The following is a 23378-nucleotide window of genomic DNA, read 5'->3' on the forward strand; positions in this document are numbered from 1 at the left end:
GAACGATAGGAAGAAAGTGTCCTTCAAAACAGGATGTTCCCTCAGAGCTTTTTGTATTGATTTAAAACAAATAACATTTCTCCGTGAATTTAAGGCAATTCCTCTTGAAATAAGGCAGGGAGCAGCCGAGGAGCCAGGGCTGTGGGTGCTCCCAGGACAAGGCAGGAGCGGCCGTTCCACATCGCCAGAGCCCCACCTGCAGGCGGCCGAAGTTTGGAGTGAGGAGTGACACTGACAGCGCTGTGAAAATTGAATTAACTGCCTCAAAACATGGCCATTCTGCTCCCCGTTCGACAAGGGTTAGTTGTCTGTGAGCCCCCAGAAGCACTGGGTGGTTCCTAGAGAGCTTTGATGAGGTGGATTTCAGAGCTCCCACAGAACACTCAGGCAACTCTGGCAAGGCCTTGCCTTTGGTGGCAAAATAAAATAGATAAATTATATAGAGATGCTTAAAGATAAAATAGACAAACTAAAAAGGAAGAGGCAGGACGTGCCATGGCAGGTTGAGAGCAGAGCCCATGGCACCTGTCTGGAAGCTTCTTGGCTACTCTTGGAATAGGTGAGGAGCTGGGATGCCAAAGCTTTTTCCCTCCTGGGATATCCAGGTAAGTCTTTCTCCTGTCCCATCACTGTTTTTCGTATCATCTGGGGTCTTCTTCCCTCTCCCAAATTTAACTGAAATGAGCCAAATTCAGAAATCAGGGCAGGGGAGGAGGAGGAGGAAGCGATGTGGTGGACGGGCAGCACGATTGCATAAGCTCCACTTCCTAAGGAAATGAGGCAAAAAAAGATTCAGACACCGTGGTTGCAGCGATAGAGGGATTTGTATTCCCGTTTCCCTTGGCAGCAGCGCTGTGCTGTGACAGGCCATCCTTTATCACTCCTCTAAACAAAGTGCGGCTGGGACCCTGCGATAAATCCTCCCTTTGCCCCATCCCGCTCCCGAAATATCTCAGAAGTGTCAGTTCAAAAAAAAAAAAGGACGTGCTGCATTTCTTCCCCTTATTAGCCGAAATGACAAGCTGTGTTTGACAATCCGGCCTGCTCGGAGGCGTCAACCCTTCCATGTTCCATCTGAATGGGTAAATGGAGCTCTCTTACCCTGATCTCGTGGCGTGCCGAGGAACTCGTGTCCTCTGCGGGTGGCTCCGTCCTGTTGGAGCACTGGAGATCGTGGCACAACAGAACAACTCCAGGTGCGTTTGGCTTTTCGGGAGGTACGTGCTGTGGCCTGGTAAGGGCTCCTGTTGTGCTCGGCCTGGCCGTGAAGCGCGGATAAATTAACTCGCTGCGCCAGACACGAGCACGAGGATGGCTGAGCAATGGAAACCTGAGGGGAAACGGAACAGGAGGTGGCCGTGCTTGACACTGGCACAAGGGGAAGGTGTGTGGAAAAGGAAGAGGTGGGGAGCAGTGTGACATCCCTCTGTGGAGCAGGGAGAGAGAGGCAGCAGCGTGACATCCCTCTGGGAAGGACACCGTGGGCTTTCCCTGCAGACCCGTGTGCCGTGTGGAGCTGTTTCCACCCGCCTGGCCTCCCCTCACTGTGCCCACAGTGCAAGCTACCATTTACCACGGGAACGCATTCGTTAGTTTGTCCTCTTCCCCTGCGCTTCCCTGGGAGGCGGGACCGAGCAGGGCAATGCCCCCACCGGGGTCACCGGGAACACCCACGGCCCCGGCTGCGGGACGGGCAGCGGGGGCCGGGGGTGCCGGGGCGGGTGCGGCCCCCTCCCCTCAGCCCCGCTCGCCTCACCTCGGCCCCCTCCCCGCTCTCCCCTCCCCGCTCCCCTCACGGCCGCTGCCTCAGCGCGCGCGCGCCCCGCCGTGTCCGCGCGCGGCCGCCGTACCCGGCGCACGTGTCCCCGCCGGCCGCGTAAGTGCCCCGGGAGGAGCCGGGCCGCGGGTTCGGGGCTGCCCCTCACGGTCCCTCCGGGCCCCTCACGGTCCCTCCCGGTCCCTCCCGGCCCCGGGCGATGCTGCGCTGGGGGCTGCGGGTCCTGAGCCGCGGCCTCCCCGCCCCGCGGCCGCGCTGCCGGCGGCGCACCGTGGGTACCGCCGGGCCCTGCTGCCGCTGCCGCCGCCGCCTCGCCCCGTGCCCCCCTCACCCCGGCGGGCTCCCCGCTCCTCCAGGCGGTGGCCGCACGGGCGGGGCCGAGCAGGGTGCCCCCGGCTGGGTGTGCCCTCCCCCCGGCGCTTCCCCGCAGCCCCCTCTGGTCTTGTGTGTCCCGCAGGTTCTCGCCATGGCCCAGGATCCGAGGGCAGCGGTCTCCGGCCAGACGAAGAGGCTGAACAGCGGCGCTGAGGGGGTCGAGAGGCCGGGAGAGAACGGGCATCAGGACAAAAGGCTGAAGAGAGGCGCGGATGAGGAGGATGCGGAGGATCAGGGTAAGAAGTCGCCCAAGAGGAAGATTGTGCTGCTGATGGCATATTCAGGGAAAGGCTACCACGGCATGCAGGTACGTGGTTTGGCTAAGCGACTTGGGCTGCTTTTTTCTTTAAAGTCTGCTGTGTTTGGTCGCTGGGTAAGGAAGTGCTTGAAAAGCTGGGGCAGGAGCAGTGTGTGCCTGGATGCAAATGGCTTGGTAGGAATTTGATTTAAAACAGTCAGTGGTGCATCTCTGATATTTGGTGGTTCCAGTGAGTTTGCTTTTAATACAGAGCATCAGCAGAAGATCTTTTATAAACTGCTGCAGACGAGGCTCTTGAGGAGACTGTGAGCACAGACACTGCAGTTCTGATGAAACTTTTAGTGCTGCCTGGTGGTCCCCTTCTCACCAGTGCTCCAGCTTCTGGGTGAAGCTTTGCATCTCAGAGCAGCTGGGCTGAGTTTCTTTGGTCTGAGACCTAAATGTGTCTCTCAACGTGCAGATTCCTTTTTCTCGTGCATTCCGATGAGGAAAACTGTTGCAAGGCTTTTGTGTTGGCATGTGGCAGGAAAGGGTTGGTGCTTTGTCACGTCTGTGGCACGGTGATGGCAAGAGAGGGTGATCCTGCTCCATCTGCTGCTCCCCTGCGCGTACTGCGAGCTCCACACACTTAAGGAATACTTGAAAAGCTCCCCGGGGTAACTGATAAGATTGCACACAGGGGAGGGAGCCTTTGATGCTTATGCAACAAAGTGGGTTTGTTCAGCAGCAGGAAACCTTGTGCTTAGGGGTGGTGCCTGTGAGGCTGAGCTCTGCAGCTTCACACACAAGTGGAGTTGTGCGTTTCTGTTACAGCTCATCTGAGAGTGGCACACAGGAGTCACTGGAGAAAACCACAGGCTGCACTCTACAGCAGCGCAGGGGAACTGAGCAGAAGAACCCAGTCTGATTTCTGGAGACAGAATTTGCACAGGCTGGGTTTGGAGCAGCAGCTGTTAGCTGGCAGGCACTGGGAGTTACATTTGTGCTGTTTCATGTAGTTGAAGGAGTCGTCAAAAAACTCCAGAAGTATTGCACAGTGAAATTAGAAATCATCCTTTGTTTGCAATAACAGTAACAGCTAAATCAGAATGGTGTTTTATTAACACTCTCTGGTATAGTTAGTTTTGTTGGAGAACAGCAGTGCTCTTGGGGCTGTGAAGGGAAGGCTTTTAAAGAGTTTCCCAACAATGTTTGATTAAAAGTTTTTTTCAGTTATCATCTTCAGTTATCCGATCGTTACCGTTTCTTATTTTTACCAAATGTCCCGTTTTAGAGAAACGTGGGATCTTCCCAGTTCAAGACAATTGAGGATGACTTAGTGTCTGCCCTGGTTCAGTCGGGCTGCATCCCAGAGAACCACGGGCAGGATATGAAGAAGATGTCTTTCCAGCGCTGTGCTCGCACAGATAAGGTACCTTGGCTGGGTATAGAATTGCTTTTCAGTTGGTGCTTTGCTCAAGAGCACAGGGAGATGTTACAGCAGATGAAACACAGGGAGATGTTACAGCAACCTCTGTGAGGCTGCTCAGGTGCTGTGTGGCTGTGCAGCACCAGCAGGTCTTCTTGGGTTATTCTGTCGTGGATTTCTGCCTGTGGCCTTGCCTTTGCCTCACTTCAGCCTGAAGTGACCAGGGAGAAAAAGAAATAAACCTGTTCTTCAACTGTTTCAATTCTGCAAGTGCTGTCTCAGAGCTTCCATGGCACGTGATTGTGTGGGTTTGTGTGTTTTATGGTTTTTTATAGGGTGTGTCTGCAGCTGGACAGATTGTGTCATTGAAGGTCAGACTGATAGATGACATCTTAGAAAAGATCAATAATCATCTTCCTTCTCACATCAGAATTCTGGGTAAGGACACTGGAACGGTCAGGGAAGATGTTTTCAAGGAGAAGCTTTCTCCTGCAGAAGGTCTCTCCCTTGCCATTATAATTTTACTTACAAGTGGTTTAGTTTTAACATGTTTCATTTAGCTTGAAATTAGGGTTCTCAAAAATAAATCTATTTTGTACTTCATTTAAAAATTATTCATGTTGGTATGAGTGAGATCAGAGTCAGTTTGTTACCTACTGATTCAAAAACCTAATGCCACTTTTAAAACCAGGCCTGAAGAGAGTCACTGGGGGATTCAACTCCAAGAACAAATGTGATGCCAGAACCTACTCTTACATGCTGCCAACATTTGCCTTTGCCCACAAGGACCACGATGTGCAAGAAGAGGTTTACAGGCTGGACAAAGAGACCCTTGACAGGGTCAATAAACTGCTCTCGTGCTATAAAGGGACACACAACTTCCACAACTTCACATCCCAGAAGGGCCCCAGGGACCCCAGTGCCAAGAGGTACATCATGGAGATGTCCTGTGGAGAGCCCTTTGTCAGGGAGAACATGGAATTTGCAGTGATCCAGGTGAAAGGGCAGAGCTTCATGATGCACCAGATCAGGAAGATGATCGGGCTGGTGATAGCCATCGTGAAGGGATACGCTGCTGAGTCCATCCTGGAGCGCAGCTGGGGGGAGGAGAAGGTGGATGTCCCCAAGGCCCCGGGGCTCGGGCTGGTTTTGGAGAGAGTGCACTTTGAGAAGTACAACAGGCGCTTTGGGAACGATGGGCTGCACGAGCCGCTGGAGTGGGCAGAGGAGGAGCAGAAGATTGCTCTCTTCAAAGAGCAGTTCATCTACCCCACCATTATCAACACGGAAAGGGAGGAGAAATCCATGGCAAACTGGCTCAGCACCCTCCCCATTCACGACTTCAACTCGTCTGCTGTGGAGATGCAAACCAACAACAAAAATTCAAAGGTAATGATTGAAGCCATTATTTTATCAAATGGAAGCTGTCAGGTTGAAATGTCTCTTCCCCTGGTAACATTCTTGTTTTCCGTGAATGTGCCCTGGGAGATGACAGTGTTCTGTCTTTGTGCACTGGATGACAGTTGAATTCACTGTACAAGGTGTTGATTTCACGGGGTTTTACATGTGGCTGTGCAGGAGGGAGGAAGGAATGCTTTAAGCACAGGCCAATTTGCAGAATCATAAACTGACAACAGAGATTATGGGCATTGCCAGCCTTGCCTGTTGTGAAACTCCTTGGGAGATTAGTTTTCATACCTGCTGCCCTCTGATATTCTCTGATTTTTGGGCTGATCTCATTTTGTGTAATTCCCTGTTTACTGTGTTTTGGAATCAGGGAAATTTAGGACCAGCTTTTTAAAGTAAATCTGCCATGAGCTCAAAATGGGCCGTCAGAACAACTACTGAGTAAATGGAATATTGTGGATTTGGATTTCTGACAACAGGAACTGCTGTCAGCTGTAAGGTGCAATAAAACAAAGGCATAGTGTTGCAGAGGGTCCTTACCTGGCTCAGGGTGTTGGTGCTGGCAGGTTCCCAATCTTTGAGGTGTTCCTGGGGAAGGCAAGTCTGATCATTGCAGATAAACTCCACCAAGAAGGGTTTTGGCATCACAGTCAGACCAACTGTCTGGAGAGGGATAAATAAGGATGATATGACAGACTCCTCTGAGGTTTTGCAGGCTGTTTGCACTTCAGTGAGCTATGCTTGCTGTTATGGAGTCAGCTGTCTCAGTGTGTCAGAATTTGGTTTGTAGTAGGATATTAAACTGTCAGTGTTAAATTCATGGGATTTACTGTTTGTTTTCAGCAAGTGGTGGTGAAGGAAAAAAGGAGTAACTACAGACATATAGTCATGTTAGCTTTTCTTTATAAAATCCTTTGTTGTCAATCATGTCAGTTGAAATACCTGCTTCAAAATACATAAACCCTCCACATTTATTGCACGATGTGGACCTAATCCTGCAGGAGTGACTCCAGTTAAGAACTCTGACTTGAGAGTTGCCAATATTTGTAGTATTTCCCAAATATCACTTTGTACAACTGGCTTGATTTTTGAGTAGTATTAGTGAGCCCTTGAATATCTGTAATACAGGTCAGACATAAACTCTGTAGCAAATGAAATTCTCAAATCTGGCTGCAGACCTTTTGTAACAAACTTGGCTTTTGAGGGACTTGCATAAGAAACCACTTAAGTCATCTTACCTGCATTTATTTTAAATGTCAACATTTCACACTATTCTCCCACTCTTGAGTTTCCCACACACTCGGGTTGTAATCATGGAGTTGTAAATGTGAGAAGAAATTTCTTCTGCTGGTGAGTGTATTCCAGTGTACGTCTCTTTTTGCTACAAGAAGCATAATTTACCACCACAGCTGTTTATTACAATAGATGGGTGTAAGACTATTTTCTTATACTTTTGGAGAAGTTTAAAGTCAGTATCTTTGATTTAGGTCAGTCTGTAGATGCAAATGCAGTACTGACAGACCATTTTCCATTTTGCTTTGCAGAACAGCAGCGATCTCGAAGGCAGTGATGGTTGTGGTGATGATTCCGACTGAGCCAGCGTGGCTGGATGTGGAACCCTTGCTGCTTAAAGTTCTCTTTGTCTACAAAAAAGTGGCCTTTCAAAATCCAGGAATCCAGTAAAGCAGGAGTTTGTGTGCTTGCAGAACAAGAACTGGATGCCCAGGAGAAACTGGGTGAGGAAGACAGTGCAGTAGGAAAAACAGAAGCCTTTTATACCACTGACCAATTCACCTGACTGATATACTTGAAAACAGTTCAAGGAGAAAGAAGCTTTCTAAAAGAATCTTGAAATGCAGGATTATCATAATTGCTATTTGAATAATGTTTTTATTATGTTTACTTGGAAAATAGTATTTTAAATATGTATAACTTCTACATAAAGGTGGGGCAGATCATTTTAATATACTCTTTTTGTATTACGAAGTTATGACTCCATGAGTTTTTGATTGTTTTTTTTATCATCCACCTTTAGTTACCTGAATCTCTAAACACCATTAAGCTTTTATTTTCCATGCCATCCATGTGGAATAACATGCATGGGTTAGGAACCCATGATCATGTTGACTGCTGTGAACTCTTTGCTCTTGGAACGTGTATTAGCATTTCCTGTGGTGATCCCTAAAGGTGGTGCTGCTGGTTTAGTTTCCCCTAAACCCAGAAATCCTTTAGAGCTGTCTCTTAGATTCAGGGTTGAATCACCTCGGCAGGTGTGAAAGAAATGGTGCTGAATTCCTCTGGGCTTTCATCAAGCCTGTGTTCACTCGGTGTGTGTGAACTCTTCATCCCCATCAAGCTGCCCAGAACAGAGGGATGTGCGGTGGTATGGGAAGCACAAGTCTGAGCACTGCTACCCTTTGGGAATCCACGTTTAATTTCCTGTGTTTTGGGGATCTGCATACTCTGGGGTTCATGCTCCTTTCCTTAACTTCTGGTTCTTGTTTCCAACTCTGTGGAGGTGGTGGAAGAAACAACAGCAGCAGCAGCTCTCTGGCACTCCCAGCTTGTGGAACACCACTGAAGGGTTGGAACAAGGCTCTTCAAGCATTTGGATATTGGTACAAGTGCTTGATACATTTCCCTGGCTGAGAGTGTGCCACTTACTGAAAATGAGGAGTCAACCCATTGTTCCTTCATTTAGCGGCTTCTTGAATTTTATGGCTTCTACTGGAATAATTATTTTGGTTTGCAATTTCTTTTGTTTTGTTTCTTGTTTTGTTTTTTTTTTTTTTTTTATTTCCCAGGGCACTGCTCTCCTTTAAAAAAGGATTTCCATGTTTATTTTATCTGAGTTTTTACTTAGAGTTTTTTATGTCATCATGAAAGCCTTGCCTGATGAGAGCAAGTGTGTAAAAGTGCTCTAGAGAGGAGCTCTGCCCGGATTTTCCTTTATATCCCTTGCTAGTCTGTACTGTTGACCTGCTTTGCGTTATCTTCTATCCACAGCTCCATCTTTCTATGCCTTTCGATCTGAAAAAAACCCCCACCTTTATTTGCATATAATGAAGGCCCCAAAACTGTGACATGGATCGCAGTTGAAATAAACGGGGGGCTTCTGTTGCTAGCCTTTGGAGAAAACAAATAACAAAAATAATAAAAATAAAAACAGAAGGACCCTCCCCCTCTCCCCCCCCCCATGAGAGGGGAATGGTATCGCCGAGCGCCCGGCGGGGCGGGGCTGCCGGAGGGGCGGGGCGGGGACCGGCGGGAACGGGGCCGGCGGGACCGGGGGGTGCGGGGATGGCACGGGGTGTGCGGGGCCGTGGGACAGTCGGCGGTGGCGGCCCAGGCGCGGGGCAGTGCGGGACACAGCCGGTGTGCGCGGAGGGGCCGCGGGGGAAGGGGGGCAGCCCTTGCACGGTGAGGTATCAGGTCAGACACCTTGGCTCTGCACTAGGGCTCAGAGATGCCGCTTTCCCGAGGCTCCATTTACAGCCCGCTGGGTTGGTGTGAGCGCTGCAGGGTCCGCAGTGTACTTACAGGGTGAGCCATCCCCACCTCTGCTCTGTGAAACGGAGGGCTGGGAACGGCACGAGTGACACCAGCCTGTTGTTACAGGTCCAGGCGTCTCCCCTTGTGACAGCACCGGCCTCTCTGTCTCTGCGCTGACTGCGGGGTTGGGCATCACGAGTCGGAGGGCTGGACACAAACTAAAGCACCTGTTGACCCTCCTGAGTTGTCTTCAACGTGCAGACACGCCCAGGATGTGCTGCAGGAACCCTCCGTGTCTGACTGCTAGAAATAAAGCAGCTGGATAAATCTGCCGGGACAATAGAGAATTCAAGTGGTTAATGTGAGTTAAAAGGTCAGTGACCATTGAGATCAACTCCCTTTATAGTTGGGCAGGAAGCAATTCTGTGATCATAAAAACTATTTCATAGCAAAATAATGTAGAAGTTAAATCAGACGTAAGTGTGGTTAGAGCTTGGGGAGTGTTAGCCCAATGCACTGCTTTATTGATAATGAGATACTTTATTAGGTTAACTTTATTTCATTTCAAAAATAGTACTTCATAGAGACTCATAATTAGTTCTGATAAAAGATTAAAAAAAAGGCACAGCCTTTATAATAATGCTGGTACATCTAGTACGTATATTAATGATTTATGATTAAGTGTGAGTTTTAAGCTTTGTAATTAAAGATAATTGCTTTAATGAGCTTTTCTGTAATTGTAACATTATATCTAATACCAATTATTACACTTTTTAAAAACCCTGTGGAGAAAATCTCAGGAACCTTAGTGAGTGCTGCACGTCTCATTTTCCATGCATTGGGTTTAAATTTGCACCCTCTGAGCCTAATTTGTTGCTTTCCTTAATTAATGTTTTTGCATGAAATTTTTCCCTTTTGGTCATTTGATACCCTGATGGAGACTGGTTGTGTAGCTGTTGTCAACAAAGATCTTGGTGGTGTCAGGTTGAAGAGCCAGTAAGTACCTCCTGGACTGGCATGCTGATTGATTCACACCTTCAGAGCTTTCAGGCAGGCAGTTGTATTGGGGTATGGTGGAAAGCTGATTTGACCAGCCATGTAACGGGCTGTATCGCCACTTTCTTTGGTAATTTTTGTTATTTCATGATTTTATTTACCAAAATTGCAGTTTTTATAGGTCTCTCTGCAGGTGGAATGCCTCCTGTTCCTCAAGGGGCTCAACAGCTTAGCCAGGAGGGAGACCAACAGCAGAATGGACCAAACTTGCCAAGTTTGCACAATTCCTTCCCTGCTCCACACAGCAGGAGCCCAGCTTGTCCTCAGCAGGTACAGCCAGCAGGCTGGGATGAGAAGCATGGGGCTGTGGTCCCAGCTCCACTGCCCTCACCACAGCAGGTATCAGCTTTGCATGTTATGTTCTACGTAGCTTTGAATGGCTGGGTTTTGTGCATTAGAATTGCTGTTGTCATCTGTTCTGCACCATTAGATAGTCTGTCTGAGCACTGGGAAGAATCCTCAGAACCAGAATGGTAAATCTACCTCATTAGAAGTCTAAGATTAATTTTTGGCACTTTGCTTTCACTTGAACTTTTACTTCTGTGAAGAACATATCTGTTCATTTGTATCATTTGCAACGTCTGCCCAACTCTCAGTTCAAGTATTCTTGTGCTGGATTTTCATTTTTGTTGGATCAAATTCATTGCATTCCTGAAAATAAGTGGCAGTTGTGCGTGGAAGGTGCAGCAAGAGGGAACAGTGTGCTGACCCCTCCCTGTGTCCTGGTGTGCAGACCTTGTGGATGGCAGAATTTATTACTCCAACCTGGGGAGAAAGGAGCAAATCATTTCAGTAGTTCATGCAGGTGACTTTGCCAAGCCTGATAATTTGCTTCAGATAGCCATGGTATAGCACAGCTGGGTAGGAATCTTTCTTTACAGTAAAACTTTGTGTTCATTTAAATTTAGGATGCTCTGTAGATACCTGTCTCTCTCATCTGGTTTTAATTAGTGCTGCAGGCACACATGATTTTTCTTGAAGAAAGAGAAGGAGTGAGAAGGAATCAGGCACGTTCTCTAGGGAAGAGAGCATTTGTTCTTGTAATGAAATCCTAGAAGGGGGTTTAATTAAACAGAATCCATTATTTTAACTTTTTATGCAGCCTGTTTAGAATAAGGAGGGAGGAATCACAAAGAAAATTAGTGCTGCTTGTGCTTGCTTGCCAGCAGTTGCAGGATGCTAGCATGCCTTAATAAAAATGCCAGCAACTAAATGTATTTTTATATGAACTTTGCAGAGAATTCTGTCCATGTGCCATCTGGCAGAGTATTTAAATTCTGTGAAATTTCTCACTGAATCAGCCCTGCACTTCTGAGGAGATCTAGAGATACTATAGGAGGAAAAACAAAAGTTCTCAAGACTGAGTACCACTGCATCCCAAGCTTCTCTACTGATTTCTCATCATACAGCTGCCCTGTAAAGTCCTGCAGAGACTTTACATAAATCTGCACAAAATGCATTATTCATTATCTTTTAGCAAAGTGCAACTTCAAACACTGTAGGATGTTTCCAAGGACTGGGTAATAATTGCTGTTGGTTATCCATGTAACATCTTTCACAGTGTCTCAGTCTTGTTTTTGTGTTGTGCAGTAGGAAACATAAGTTTAATTATGTTTACTCGAAGGAAGATGAAATTCTGCAGCGAATAACAGCACTGAGGAAAGAAGGTTTATGGTCTCTGAAGCGCCTGCCCAAACTCCACGAGGCCCCACGGCACAAATCACACCATGATTACCTCCTGGAAGAAATGCAGTGGATGGCAACTGATTTTGTGCAAGAAAGAAGATGGAAGATAATAACTGCCAGGAGAGTAATGTGGATTCGATATTTTCAGCCAGAAAAGGGGGGGTAGAACAGGCAGCATTTTCATGGTTAGGACGTGATGAGGGAGGATGGGTGAGTTTTGGGTTGCCTCTCCACTGTGTTTGTAAACTTTAAAGAGTACACTTAAAGGGATTGTAATTATTTCCTTTCTCTAGAAATATGCTTTTTAGATAGAACAGAGTAAAAACCTAAAAGTAATTTCATGGTGTTATTCAGCTGATTTTAAGTGTAGCTCGTCACCACGAGGATATCATACTTCATAAGGAAGCATGCAAGAAAAGAGAAGAGAAGCAACTGAGGGCTGTTGCTGCTTTTACTGCCAGTGCAATTGAACACTTCTGGTCCACCATTAAACAGGTAAATGTAAAAAAAAAAAAATTAAAAAATCAAAAAATCTAAAGTTTTACTGAATAAAAACCTATTGGACCATAAGAGTGAAAATCCTACAACTGAGCTTTGCTCAGCCCCGGGGTGAATATTATCTGTTGGCAAAGACAGCTGCATGTTGGGGTTGCTTGAATAATTTCAGGCCTTATATGTCAGGAAGGAGAGAGCTTCACTCAGCCCAGCCTGTGCAGTTGGCTCACAGGGGACATTGCAGTTTTGATGTGAGTTATTTTTGGGTATCTCCTGCGTGTTCCAGGGGTGACTCACGGCCAGTCCCTACACGCTGTTTGGTGATTTGAGGGCTCTGCATTGTAGCAGTGTCCGATGCCTGTCTTGCTGTTGAAGAAATGTTAATTAATCCACGGGTGTATTTGAAGGTAAATGTGTTCATGTTTGTCGTTTCCTTCTGCTTCTTTCCCTCCACCCCACCCTCCCCCCATTTTAGGTGGTAGATTTAAAACTGCAAGTAGAGCTAGAAGAGAGGAGGAAGAAAGCATTAAACTTGCAGAATGTCTCAAGAAAAGGTAATTAATAAAAACCTGGGAGGTTTTCTGGTTAGCTGGTTTTTTTGCATGACCTTTTTTTTTTCTCTTGCATCCTGATAGTAGTATAAGGTTACCCAAAAAGATGTGTAGGAGCTGGTATTCTGTTTTTAGATTTGAGTCATAAATATCTCCTTTCTCCAGCTCACTAACTTCCTGTGGGTTACTAAAGCTTTCATAAACACATTGTAAAGGCTTTTTGTTGCTGAACTCTTGTTTATGTCAGAGTTTTTAGTTGTATGTCCCTTTGCAGCCCATGCATGAGACTGAATTCACTAAAACTGTCCACCTGTGTCCCACCTCAGCTTGCCCTTCCTTATGAAGTCTGAGACACTTCCAGTATTACTGTCCTGAAGAATTCCTGTATTCTTCAGAGCCTGGATTAGCTGGAAATGGCATCAAACCTGTTAATGAATCACTCATCTCAGATATGGCAGCACCGTGATTTTATTATTCTGTGCAGAAAAAAGAGACTCTTCAAATGAGATCGAGAGCCTTCAGAAGGAGGTGGTGCTTCCAGATCTTCTCACATCCACTGTGGAGAAATCCATGGCAGATTTAGCAGGCATTGCTGCTGCTGCAGGAGCCTTGGTACCCAAAGGCAGTGCTCAAACCACGACAGCAGGAAAATGGGATACCCTGTCCTTGCTACGTGGAACTCTTAGGGAGTATCAGAAGGCTGGACTGGAGTGGTTGGCAAAGCTGTACAAGATGAACCTCAATGGCATTCTGGCTGATGAGCCTGGGCTTGGAAAAACAGTGCAAGTTGTTGCTTTTTTTGCACATCTGGCATGTAATGAAGGTGTGAAATATTATAAATATTTTATAGTTCTATATTTTTAACAGTTCATTAATCAATGTTTTCAGTAAGTTGAAAAAATAATTGCTTTTAATATATATAATTTAAAGAAATGTACCTGGAATAATTTTTTTTTTTTTTTAAAGTATACACAATTCCTATAATTGCTAGTGCATGTATATGTTGTCTGTATATACATTATTGCCTTTTCTTTTAAGTTCTGAAATGGTAAATGGTCATTTCCAATCCTGCTTTATCTCTGTAGGTAACTGGGGTCCTATTCTTGTTGTCTCAGAAAACTTTAGTGTGCTGAAGTGGGAGGTTGAACTGAAACGCTGGTGTCCTGCTTTGAAAATTCTTCTGTATCTTGGGAACCCAGGAGAACTTTTTCAAACTGGGCAGGTATTGTGGAACATCATTTCATTTACACATGTACTGGGCAGCACAAGCATCACACAGAAAGCAAATATCAGCCTGAGTCAAGGGTGTACCATTGTGGTTAAAAACTTCATCTGTTTTGTAGGAAAAGTTTATTCTTCTTTAAGAAAACAGAAATCCTGTTAAAGACATTTTCAATAATGTTTCAAACATCACAACCAGAGAGTTAAACTGAGCATTCTCTTGCCTTTTGGGATTTTGAAAGCTTTGAAGAACTGCACTGGGATAATGTGCAAGATAATCCATTTTAATCCCAGAAGAGGAAACAATAATCTTTGCTCTGAAAGCCATCAAAAAAGCCTGTAGGATTTCTGTGGTGTTGTGTTGCAGGAATGGTCTGACCCCAGCAACTTCAATGTCTGTATTGCTTCCTGCCAGCAATTCTTGAAAGATTATGAAGCATTTATGGAAGTACAGTGGAGGTACCTGGTTTTAGATGAGAGGCAGAATGGGAATGATCTGACAGAGAAGCACTGGGATGCAATATTCCATCTCCAGAGGTCTGAAGCATCCATTCACATTTTTCTTTCTGTTTTTGTCTGTCAGTTCTGAAATAACTTCAGTGATTATAACTGCAGGTTTTTTAGATTTTCGTTGTGTGATGATGTAATTTAAGTTATGAAATAGATCTTACTTAATTGTTACCTTCACTGTTTGCAGTCACCATCGCTTACTCTTGATGAATAAGCCTCTGCCGACTTCCTTAAAAGATCTGTGGGCCATTGCCTGTTTCCTGATTCCAGAGACTTCCCAATCCTGCGTGGATCCTGGGAAGGCAGCACCTGTGGAGGAGAACAAAGAGCATTATCAGAGAGTTGCAGCGAGGCTGCAGAGGGTATGTCTCTCCTGAGGACAGCACCTCATTGCTAGCACCTCTTTCTCTGAGAAAACACAATTAGGAAACGATTGTTCTGTATTCTTTTAGGTGGTGCAGTCCTTTGTTTTGCAGAGGTCCAGAATTCACGTGGAGAAGCAGCTGCCCAGGAGATACGAGCACGTGCTCACCTGTGCTCTGTCTCACCGGCAGAAGGCAATGTGTAAAGACATCTTGGCTCAGCCAAGGTACAGCTGTTGAACAGCTCCTAATTGTTCAGTCATCATTAAAGTCAGGAACTCTTCCACTTACAATAAGAGAGCTTGTTTGCTGGTGTGTCAGTTCTGAGTAAAGTAAAGATTAAAGCACACTGGCATAATCGTGGTGCTGTGCAGGCTGTTCCACACCAAGTGGTTACTGCATTCAGCCATTTATTTATCCTCTGTTTATTTTTATATAGATGTTTTGCAAGGTGCAAAGAAGCATAAATAAGAAAAGAGTGTTTGCAGATTATGGGACAAAATATTTATAGCAATTGACTGTCACAGTTTTTGTTTAAATTTAGTTCTAAAGTTATTTAGGAACTGAATATTCTAGATTATATGTATGTTACATTGCTTTTCTGATACATCTAGTTTGTATTTTCCAGTGAATTTAATACTTTAAAGTGATATTTATTCAGGTGTTTAAAAAAGGCCTTAATATCGACAATATGTGTTTCATATATTATCCAGTGTCATTTCCATTTGAAATAAGAGTGCCTATCTGAGAGAATCCCTTTTATGATAATGTGATTTTAAAATCAGAATATATCGTGTAAATTATTAACAGTTTGTGAGAGAAACTGGAGGAATGGAAGGCTGCACCTTTAAACTCGTTACTTTCCTACACGTGATAACTTGGTGCTCTCAGATGAATTCAGAAGAACAATTTGAGCGTGCAGAGAGACCCGAGCTCCTAAAAAGCACTGTGTTTAAAGGGTCCTTTAAAGTCTATTTTCCCTGTAAATAACAGAGCTCAGGAATGCCTCAGAAGCAGGCACGTTGCCAGTGTCCTCCAGGTCGTGGCGCAGCTGCTGAGGGTGTGTGACCACCCTGGGCTGCTCAGGCCCCGCTGCCCACGCTCCTCCTGCGTGCTGGACAGGCTGCAGCTCCCAACGGCCTCTGCAGTGCTGGATGCAGTGGGATGGCACCTTTGGAAGGTGAGGGGGGAAGGGATTCTCCTGTGCTTGACTCGGTTTGACTGAGGGAGCCGGTGGCACAGGACATGGAATTCCTTACATGTAATTCAGGTCCCAGTTAAATTGCAAAACCTGAATTGCTTATTCACTTATTTTTAGGAGCAACTGCTAAGATTTATTATAAACAATCACCATTGACTTTGTGGTGGTACTGAACTTAGTAGGTATGCTGGGAATTTGCTATCCTTGTCAAAGAAACGTGAGACTATTTTGTAACATTTTGTAACACATTCTGGTTTTCCTTAATTTTCCAATTAACCTGAACTGCTTAACATGACCTGAGGAGCAGTAAGGGCATAATTAAGCTGTGAACAGCCCTGGAGATGAGAAGCTGTATCAGATTCCAGTTTTGCTTAAAGTATTGTCTGTTAAAGTTACATTGCAGGGCACTTCATCCTTTTTTTTAGTGATTTCAGCAATATTAGAGGCTTAAGAAAGACTGGCCAAAGCTAAAAAAGTAGCATTATGTGTCCTGGGAAATTCAAATAGTTTCTTCTTTAAGCCTGTTGGAAAAATCATTTGGGAGTGGGGGGACAGGGAAGAGAGGTCAATGGTCAAGGTGGGAATGGGTGGGTCAGGAACAGCAGTTCTGCAAAGGCCTGTAATTGGAGGGTGCTGCCCTGTTTCTGACTCCTGGTAACATGAGCACAATGCTCTATTTTCATGGTGTAGGTTGATGAAACCTTTTAAAGTAACGGCAGCTGCTCTCTGAACAGTCCCATGACACTTGGCTCTTCCACCTTTCCCTTCAGCTCTGCCATCAGCTCTGAGCTTTTCAGGCATTCTCACATAATGGGGAATTATTACCATTTATTTTTTTTAGCTGCAACTGAATGGTAGTAAAATATTTCTTCACTTTGTGGGTTTTTTTTCCTTTTTTTTTTTTTTAAATACCTTAAGCATGCAGACTGGTCTCTCTTCGATGTGATTGGGATGGAAAACCAAATTACTTGCTATGAGGCACAAGTACTGCCAAAACTGAAGGTAACTAGAAAGCTGATTGAGGAGATCTACTGCTCCTCTTCAACACTCAGACCTGAGCCAGTGAAGCTCAAACCAAGCAGGTATGTGGTGTTCTGGTGATGGATTGATTGATTTGTTTGTTGATTGACTGATTTTAAGTAACAGGTGAAAATGGGTAATATTTGTGAGGGCTGAGGGGATTCATTCAGAATTACTTGTTTCTCTTGGTATCTTTTGTTTACAGACTGATCACTGCTAAACTCTGTGTGCCAGCCTTCTGAGGGAAAGCAGAGGGATATTCACCACTTAAGAGTTCTTTTCATTTGTGAAGGCTCAGTCTTGATCTTTTCTTCAGCTCAAGAGAGTTGAAGTCTCTTGTGGTTTTGATCAAACAGTGAAAGTGACTTCTGCAGTAGAATTCACTAAACAGAAGAATTAAATCTTCTCTTGTCAATTATAAATTTAAGATGTACTTGCAAAGCACTTAAAGAATTTTTTTTTCTTTTTTTGCTGAGGGAGGAAAAGATATCCTGTGAAATTTTGAGCTTATTAGTTTATTGCTGTAGAGTCTTTTCTCTGAAGAGCAGCTGGGAGGGTTCATTTTTGAGCTGATTGCCAACTTCCTCGTGTATGTTTTGTTGAATGTGCAGAAAGCTGATCTGTTAATTTTTAGGTTATTTACACCAGTGCAGTATGGACAGAAACCTGAAGGTAGGACTAGAGACTTCTCAAGGTCTCAGTTGCAGCAGACAGTGGACACAGTTACAGCAGATCATCATGAGCAGATACAAAGACGACAACCCTGTGCCCTGCTTTCAAACCACCAGCGTAGGAAAGGTGTGTTGTGAGTAAAACAAACCAGTGCTTTCTGGTCTACTCTCTTCTTTTTTTTTTTTAAATACTGCTTGAATATGGGAAAGAAATGAGGTTGTACTCCATGTGTTTGTGCATTTCATATCTGAGTATCAAGCTCCATTAGCAGGTTTGTAACAGGACCTTGCTCACAAAATCAAGATAGCAATACTGAGTCCCACTCTGGATGGATGGGATAGGCACTGAAATCCTGCAGTGTGCATTGAGGAAGTTCTTTTTACCCTTGTACCTTCTATGTCTTCTCCTCACAGCCAGCAAGACTTTACTCGTGGCTTCCACAGCTGCAGCACCAGAGGGGACTGCTGAGACAGACAAGCCTGTGACGTTACAGTTTAGAGGGAAAATGTTTACTGTGTCCTACAGTCAGTTCTGTCAACTCATCCATAGACAGTCTCTGAAGCATCAAGGTGAGCTGCTACATGATTCAATTCACACATTTATCTCTTTTTTTAAATATTTTTTTTTAACTTTTTAACCATTTAGAAATCAAAATTCAAGAAGCTACAATATCTTCATGTTGTGTAATATCATGTGTCTGTCAAATTAAATTTTTTCTTGTCTTGCTGCTTTCCTGGAAAAACAAATGAATGTATTAATGAGACAGTGGATGACCTGAGTACTAAATCTAAATCAGCATCTACACTTTCGTGTCCAACTCAGGTACTGTGCTAACTGTTTATATCATGAGTATGTACTTGATCATGAACAATATATAGTTTACAAGATTCATGTGTGTGAAATAGTCGAAACTTTAATATTTAAAGCATTTAGAATATCGTAATGGCTCAGTCTGATCCATCTGTACTCGTGGATTCTCCAGTGGTTGCTTGAAAGTCCTGTTATATTTTTGCCAGTAGGCATAGAGTAGGAAAGCAGATTTATTTTGCGTTACAATCCCAAACCTAACATCTGTCCTTGACTAATCATCAGCTTTTCTCCTGCTCTCTTCCCCTCTCAGAGTCATTCATACAATTCCTGTATTATCTGAATTATCCTTATTCTCCACTTTCATTTGGTACAAATTTCTTTTTTTTTTTCTTGCATAAGCTTTATCTGGTCAAAATAGATTCAGAAAAGAATTTTGAATTTAAAGGGTACCCTGGAAGAAAAAAGACAACTAAAGGAACACCTGGACAAAATATATTCTTGGAATGAGCGTCGTTGTTCCAGAACCCCCCTGTATGGCAGAGACCTGTTGGAAACTTGCTCTTGGATCAGTGAGAGAAAACTCTCTCAGCACTGCTCTGCCAGGATGAACAAGTGGCGCTGGGCTGGCTTTGCAAACTGCCTTCCCTATGCCAGCACTCCAGAGGTTCTGCAGGATCCACTGCAGGAACTCATTCTGACAGTGAAGCAGCAACAGCTCACCCTGAAGGATGTTGTTCTGAGGTAACTGAGACAAATCCATCTGCAGTGTGGGCATGGATTTGATGGGTCGGGGTGTTATGTGAAACACTGTAAAATGCTAAAAGTCATAAATAAGCTGCCCTGTTTTATCCTTTTGCAGGCTCAGTTCCTTTATGCTTAATCTGTTTGCATCACAGATGTATAATTTTAGGTAATTTTAAGATCTTAAATAGTTCCATGGCAATTGTTATTAGATATACAGCAATTCTACTTTGACTTATCTTGTATTTGTTGTGCTAATACTGACAAAAAAGTAGGATGTGTAGTGAGCTAATCTTGATAACCTTATGGATAGTGGTAATTTCCTCTTGAGTGTTTTTTAGCATTTACTTTGATAAAACATCATACACTGATTTACTTCCAGTTGCCCTTAGCCAGGTGCTTCATGTTTCTATGCAAACATCTCCTTGATGACTGTTTCTGAGTAGTTGATAGCCCAAGCAGTTAAAAATCAGTATCACAAAGTTTTGGGTTGTTTTACAGAGATCTGTGCGTGCTGCCAGCTGTGGTTGTTGCTCCTCCACGTTTGTATCGTGGCCCATCCTCCTCGCACACACACCCATGGAATGAAGCTCTTGAGGTTTAATCTCAAGGAACAGCTACTTCCCTACTCCCACTCAGTGCAGCAGATTGCAAGGCCTCGTTTTGTGCAGTTTCCAGATCCCCGACTGGTGCAGTTGGACTCAGGTATTAAAAACCCACCCCTGGCTCTGCCTGGGCTTTCTCTGATGGTTGAGTGGGACCTGCAGGTTCTTATTTCATTAACAGGCAAGATGGAAGCTCTGGCTGTCTTGCTTCAGAAGCTGAAAGCCAGAGGGGAGCGTGTGCTGATATGGACACAGGTGATTCCAATGCTTGACATCCTGGAGCTTTTCCTGAGCCTCCATCTCCTCACGTACGTATGAGTTGGTCGGAGTGGTGCTCCCAGCTGGCATTATCTGGTAAGAGGAACTCTTACTCAAGCTAATAGTTAATAGATGCTCATAGTGGGAAGGAAAACGCTAAAGGGAAGTCTTAATACATTTGCAAAATTCATTTGCATAATTCCCTTGCTTATTGAAGCAAATTATGGATGTAGCTGGAGCACAAATATGTAATTATAAATGAAATATGTCAGTCATGTTACTATTTGATGAGGCATCCAGGGTGTTTCCAAGAAGTATGGCACTAGTTGTCCTGTGTTTATGAGTAATTTGTGCTTGAAATGCAGATGTTTTAGTTCACAATAGCTTTTTGATTAACTGCTTTTGCTTTCATTATCTGTAGCTATTTGCATTGCTAGTACTTGAAGTGTAGTTGCCGTTTTTCTGTCGGCACTTCCTCAGCCTTACTCCAGGGGCTTTTATTTTTTGTAGAGTGCCCTGGCATTGCCTGAGGATAAATTGAAAGTGTGCTCATTTCCCTCCCCAGCAAGATTCCCTGTATCCTCTGGGGCCTACAGTTTGAGCAAACATTAACAATATAGTTAAATTATTCTCATTCTTTATTTCAAATTGCATCGTTGTGCTTTCTGGCAGATGCTATATGAAACTTAGAGAATACTCTGCCTTAAAGCAAGACAAGGCAGCCCAACAGAAGGGATTCTATTTAGTCAATAGACCAAAAAAACGAGGAAGCACGTACAGGATATAATAACTCAGGTGTGCTTAGTCATAGGACATAATGTGATTACTGTAATAGATCTTCAGATTTTTATCTGGCTGACTGGACCATAAATTAATAGTTTTAATGGTAGACAAATTAATTTTGAATTGTGTAGATCTGTAATGTGGGAGGTCAGATCCCTTAAAACCTTTGCATGCTTAATGTAGGTTGGGGAAGTTACAAGAAAGCAATTTTTCCGGTCTTCTCATTCTGTTAAAAAAGCTTGTATGGAAATTTATCCTTAATTAATGTGAATTTGTAATTCAGCTGCTTGTTTCCCCATTTTAGGAATCCATAAAAACCTTCAACCAAGACAAGAGGATCTTCTGTGCCATCCTTTCTTGCCACACACCCTCCACAGGTGTCAGTCACGTAGATGTGAATGCTGTTGTCTTCTATGACACCGATTTGGATCTGCTGGTGGACACAAAGGCTGAGGACTGGTGTGCTAAAATTGCAAGAGGCAGAGATATCCACATTTACAGGTGGCTTATGCTAAGAAATAGTATTGCTGTTTGAAAATCAAAAATAAAGGGAAGATGATTTGGGGTGAAACTAGGATTTTTGGTTGAAGTCATCCTTTTAGTTCAAGTAATTTGGTCTTTTAAAATCCCTTTAGAGATTGTATCATACATCTTCCCTTCAGACTAGAGGGAAAATGAAAATTCTGTCCTTTTCCTTACTGTTTCTTCTGTTCCTGTCTTTCCCTCCCACTTTCATCTTACAAACCATCTGGACTTCTGTGTTGGGGCAGTCAAAACAAATGTGGGTGTTTTCAGCTCTCGATAAACAAGAAATGCCTTAGTTGATCTCTCACTGGATTTCACATCCACTAGTGATGAGATGCTGCCGTTTGTGATGATGGGTGATGTATCTGAAAGCTTCTCTCGAGTGACAGTTTCTTGCCTTGGAAGGCTGTGCTGAGAGCTCACCCCAGGCCAGGTGGGTGTGCAGTGCAGACACTCTTAGCAAATTCCCTGCTCTTGTATTTTTTGTTAAATCCAGATGTATAGTGGACCATCTGTTTATTGCTCATTTTGAAAACAAGAGCTTAAAAGAACAGGGTGTTTTGAAAATAGGAAATCAGCTGTTTAAAGGAAGCTTTCCTCTAAGAAACTAAGAGTTGAATACAAAACTTCCCATGAAAATACCTGCTGGGCTCTGAGTGCTGGTGCTCAGTGCTGTCATTGTGGAGCATGAGCCATGAAAACAGCTGGGTTTCACAGAGGATCACTGTTTTCTAGGCAACAGCATTTTGTTTTGGTTTACAGGCTTGTAAGTGGTAATTCTGTCGAAGAGAGGCTGTTGAAAAAAGGTATGAAACATTTGATTCAAGAACTGGCTGCTGAGGGAGATGATTGTTCAACAGACTTTTTCTCTCAGGTACTGTAACATTAAGAATGGGAGCAGTTACTTAATGATACATAAAAAAATAAGTGTTTTAGTAGATCAGAGTCAGAATTTTGAATGGGTAGTTCTGTATTTATTTCCATACTTGTTTCAGACCACTGATATGTGTTCATAGTTAAAGTCAGTAGAGATCCTGAATTTTTAGCTCATATAGAAAATCAGGAGGTAACAGTATCTAGAAATAAAACTTCTCTTGTTGCAACGAAAATTTTACTCTATTATTGGCATTGTTTTAATCAATCCAAAACAACGTCTCCTGCAGCAAAAGCTATCAAATATATTGACTCTTCTAAGTTCAATGAAAAAAATGTTGCCATCATACACTGTCTTATTGAATACTTGCAAACGTGTTTCCATAAGGATCTTTGCTCTGAAGGTGGACAAGAGGATTCTAGAAAGTTTACAGAAGAGACACTGTCTGAGCTAAGAAATGACATAGATTCAGAGCTGGATGATACAAGAACCACCAGGGTTCCTTCTCAGCTGGAAGAACAGCTGGCTAGCTTGCTGGGTCAGGTATGGTGATTTCTCTTGTTTTGTGTAAACATTTGGAATTTCCTGTGCAACAGTCAAGTGGCTTTCCTAAAGTACCTTATCTCCAGTCCATTTACATTGAAGAGTTCTGTGCCAACTTAAATATTGAAACACTCCTGGGGGGCAATCTGAGCTTGTTGATAGATCTGTTCATGTACCAAAACACTTAAGTCACCAAATGTTCCCCTGAGGATTTGTAAAGTGCATTGGACTAAATGCACTTCAGGATATATAAAATGATATAAAACCAGTTTATCTGCAAAGTCCTGTGCTTTGCAGATACTTGTGATTTTTCTTGCAAGGACTAGGATCTGTTTCTTCTTAACCATTACATGACTATTGACAGCATTCCTTAAGTTCTGTCAGATTTGGATTGTCTTTTTTTCCCTTTGGCTACTAATGACCACTCAAGAGCGTTTGTAACAACTTGGGTGGGATTTTATTTTTTTTTCCAGTTAGGAAAATGGAAGCCAATAGTTGGAGCCTATTTTCAGTGGCACCATTGGGATGGGAGCAGAGGAGTCAGAACTAGTCATGTTCTAGTCATGTTTTTTTGTCCTTATATATCTTTTCTGCCTTAAATGGCGGTGCCATTATTTGCAACCAAAATAAAAATATTTATTGGTTGGGCTGTTTTTCTGCTTGTTGTTATTTATATGTTTCTAATTCAAGGGCTAAAGAACTAGCAATGTGTCAAAATGTTCTTTCTCAACAGCTTAAGCCAATTGA

At 43.8% G+C, this 23378-nt stretch overlaps 2 protein-coding genes and 1 non-coding gene across 14 annotated transcripts; all 3 read left to right on the top strand.

Moving 5' to 3' along the window:
- The first annotated feature begins 1961 nt into the window (after nucleotides 1-1961).
- On the top strand, nucleotides 1962-7212 carry PUS1 (pseudouridine synthase 1). Its single transcript, XM_050318693.1, has 6 exons — nucleotides 1962-2048; nucleotides 2235-2459; nucleotides 3685-3822; nucleotides 4155-4257; nucleotides 4511-5208; nucleotides 6771-7212. Exons 1-6 carry the CDS (start codon nucleotides 1977-1979, stop codon nucleotides 6819-6821), a joined length of 1287 nt encoding a protein of 428 aa, XP_050174650.1. The 5' UTR covers nucleotides 1962-1976; the 3' UTR covers nucleotides 6822-7212.
- LOC126641702 (E1A-binding protein p400-like) lies at nucleotides 6825-22626 on the top strand. 12 transcript variants are annotated; one of them, XM_050318680.1, is made up of 22 exons: nucleotides 6825-6962; nucleotides 8845-9091; nucleotides 9896-10113; nucleotides 11399-11584; nucleotides 11815-11955; nucleotides 12431-12509; nucleotides 12991-13329; nucleotides 13592-13728; nucleotides 14095-14264; nucleotides 14425-14599; nucleotides 14690-14826; nucleotides 15593-15779; nucleotides 16719-16882; nucleotides 17455-17618; nucleotides 17906-18061; nucleotides 18259-18314; nucleotides 18748-19043; nucleotides 19545-19748; nucleotides 19830-20002; nucleotides 20994-21190; nucleotides 21977-22088; nucleotides 22492-22626. In XM_050318680.1, the coding sequence occupies exons 3-18, from the start codon at nucleotides 9913-9915 to the stop codon at nucleotides 19645-19647; spliced, it is 2691 nt and encodes an 896-aa protein (XP_050174637.1). In that variant the 5' UTR covers nucleotides 6825-6962; nucleotides 8845-9091; nucleotides 9896-9912; the 3' UTR covers nucleotides 19648-19748; nucleotides 19830-20002; nucleotides 20994-21190; nucleotides 21977-22088; nucleotides 22492-22626. The 12 variants fall into 12 exon arrangements, with proteins under 12 accessions (XP_050174637.1, XP_050174635.1, XP_050174634.1 ...); XM_050318678.1 differs by lacking the exon at nucleotides 6825-6962 and adding an exon at nucleotides 7364-7844 and having other exon boundaries at nucleotides 9887-10113; XM_050318677.1 differs by lacking the exon at nucleotides 6825-6962 and adding an exon at nucleotides 7364-7844.
- LOC126641795 (small nucleolar RNA SNORA49) lies at nucleotides 20378-20516 on the top strand. The gene has a single exon (XR_007629301.1). It is a non-coding gene; the product is annotated as a small nucleolar RNA SNORA49 (small nucleolar RNA).
- Nucleotides 22627-23378: the final 752 nt, after the last annotated feature.

The sequence above is a fragment of the Myiozetetes cayanensis genome, unplaced genomic scaffold, assembly GCF_022539395.1.
Source record: "Myiozetetes cayanensis isolate MyiCay16 unplaced genomic scaffold, myiCay2020 scf21, whole genome shotgun sequence".
NCBI classification, from domain to species: domain Eukaryota; kingdom Metazoa; phylum Chordata; class Aves; order Passeriformes; family Tyrannidae; genus Myiozetetes; species Myiozetetes cayanensis.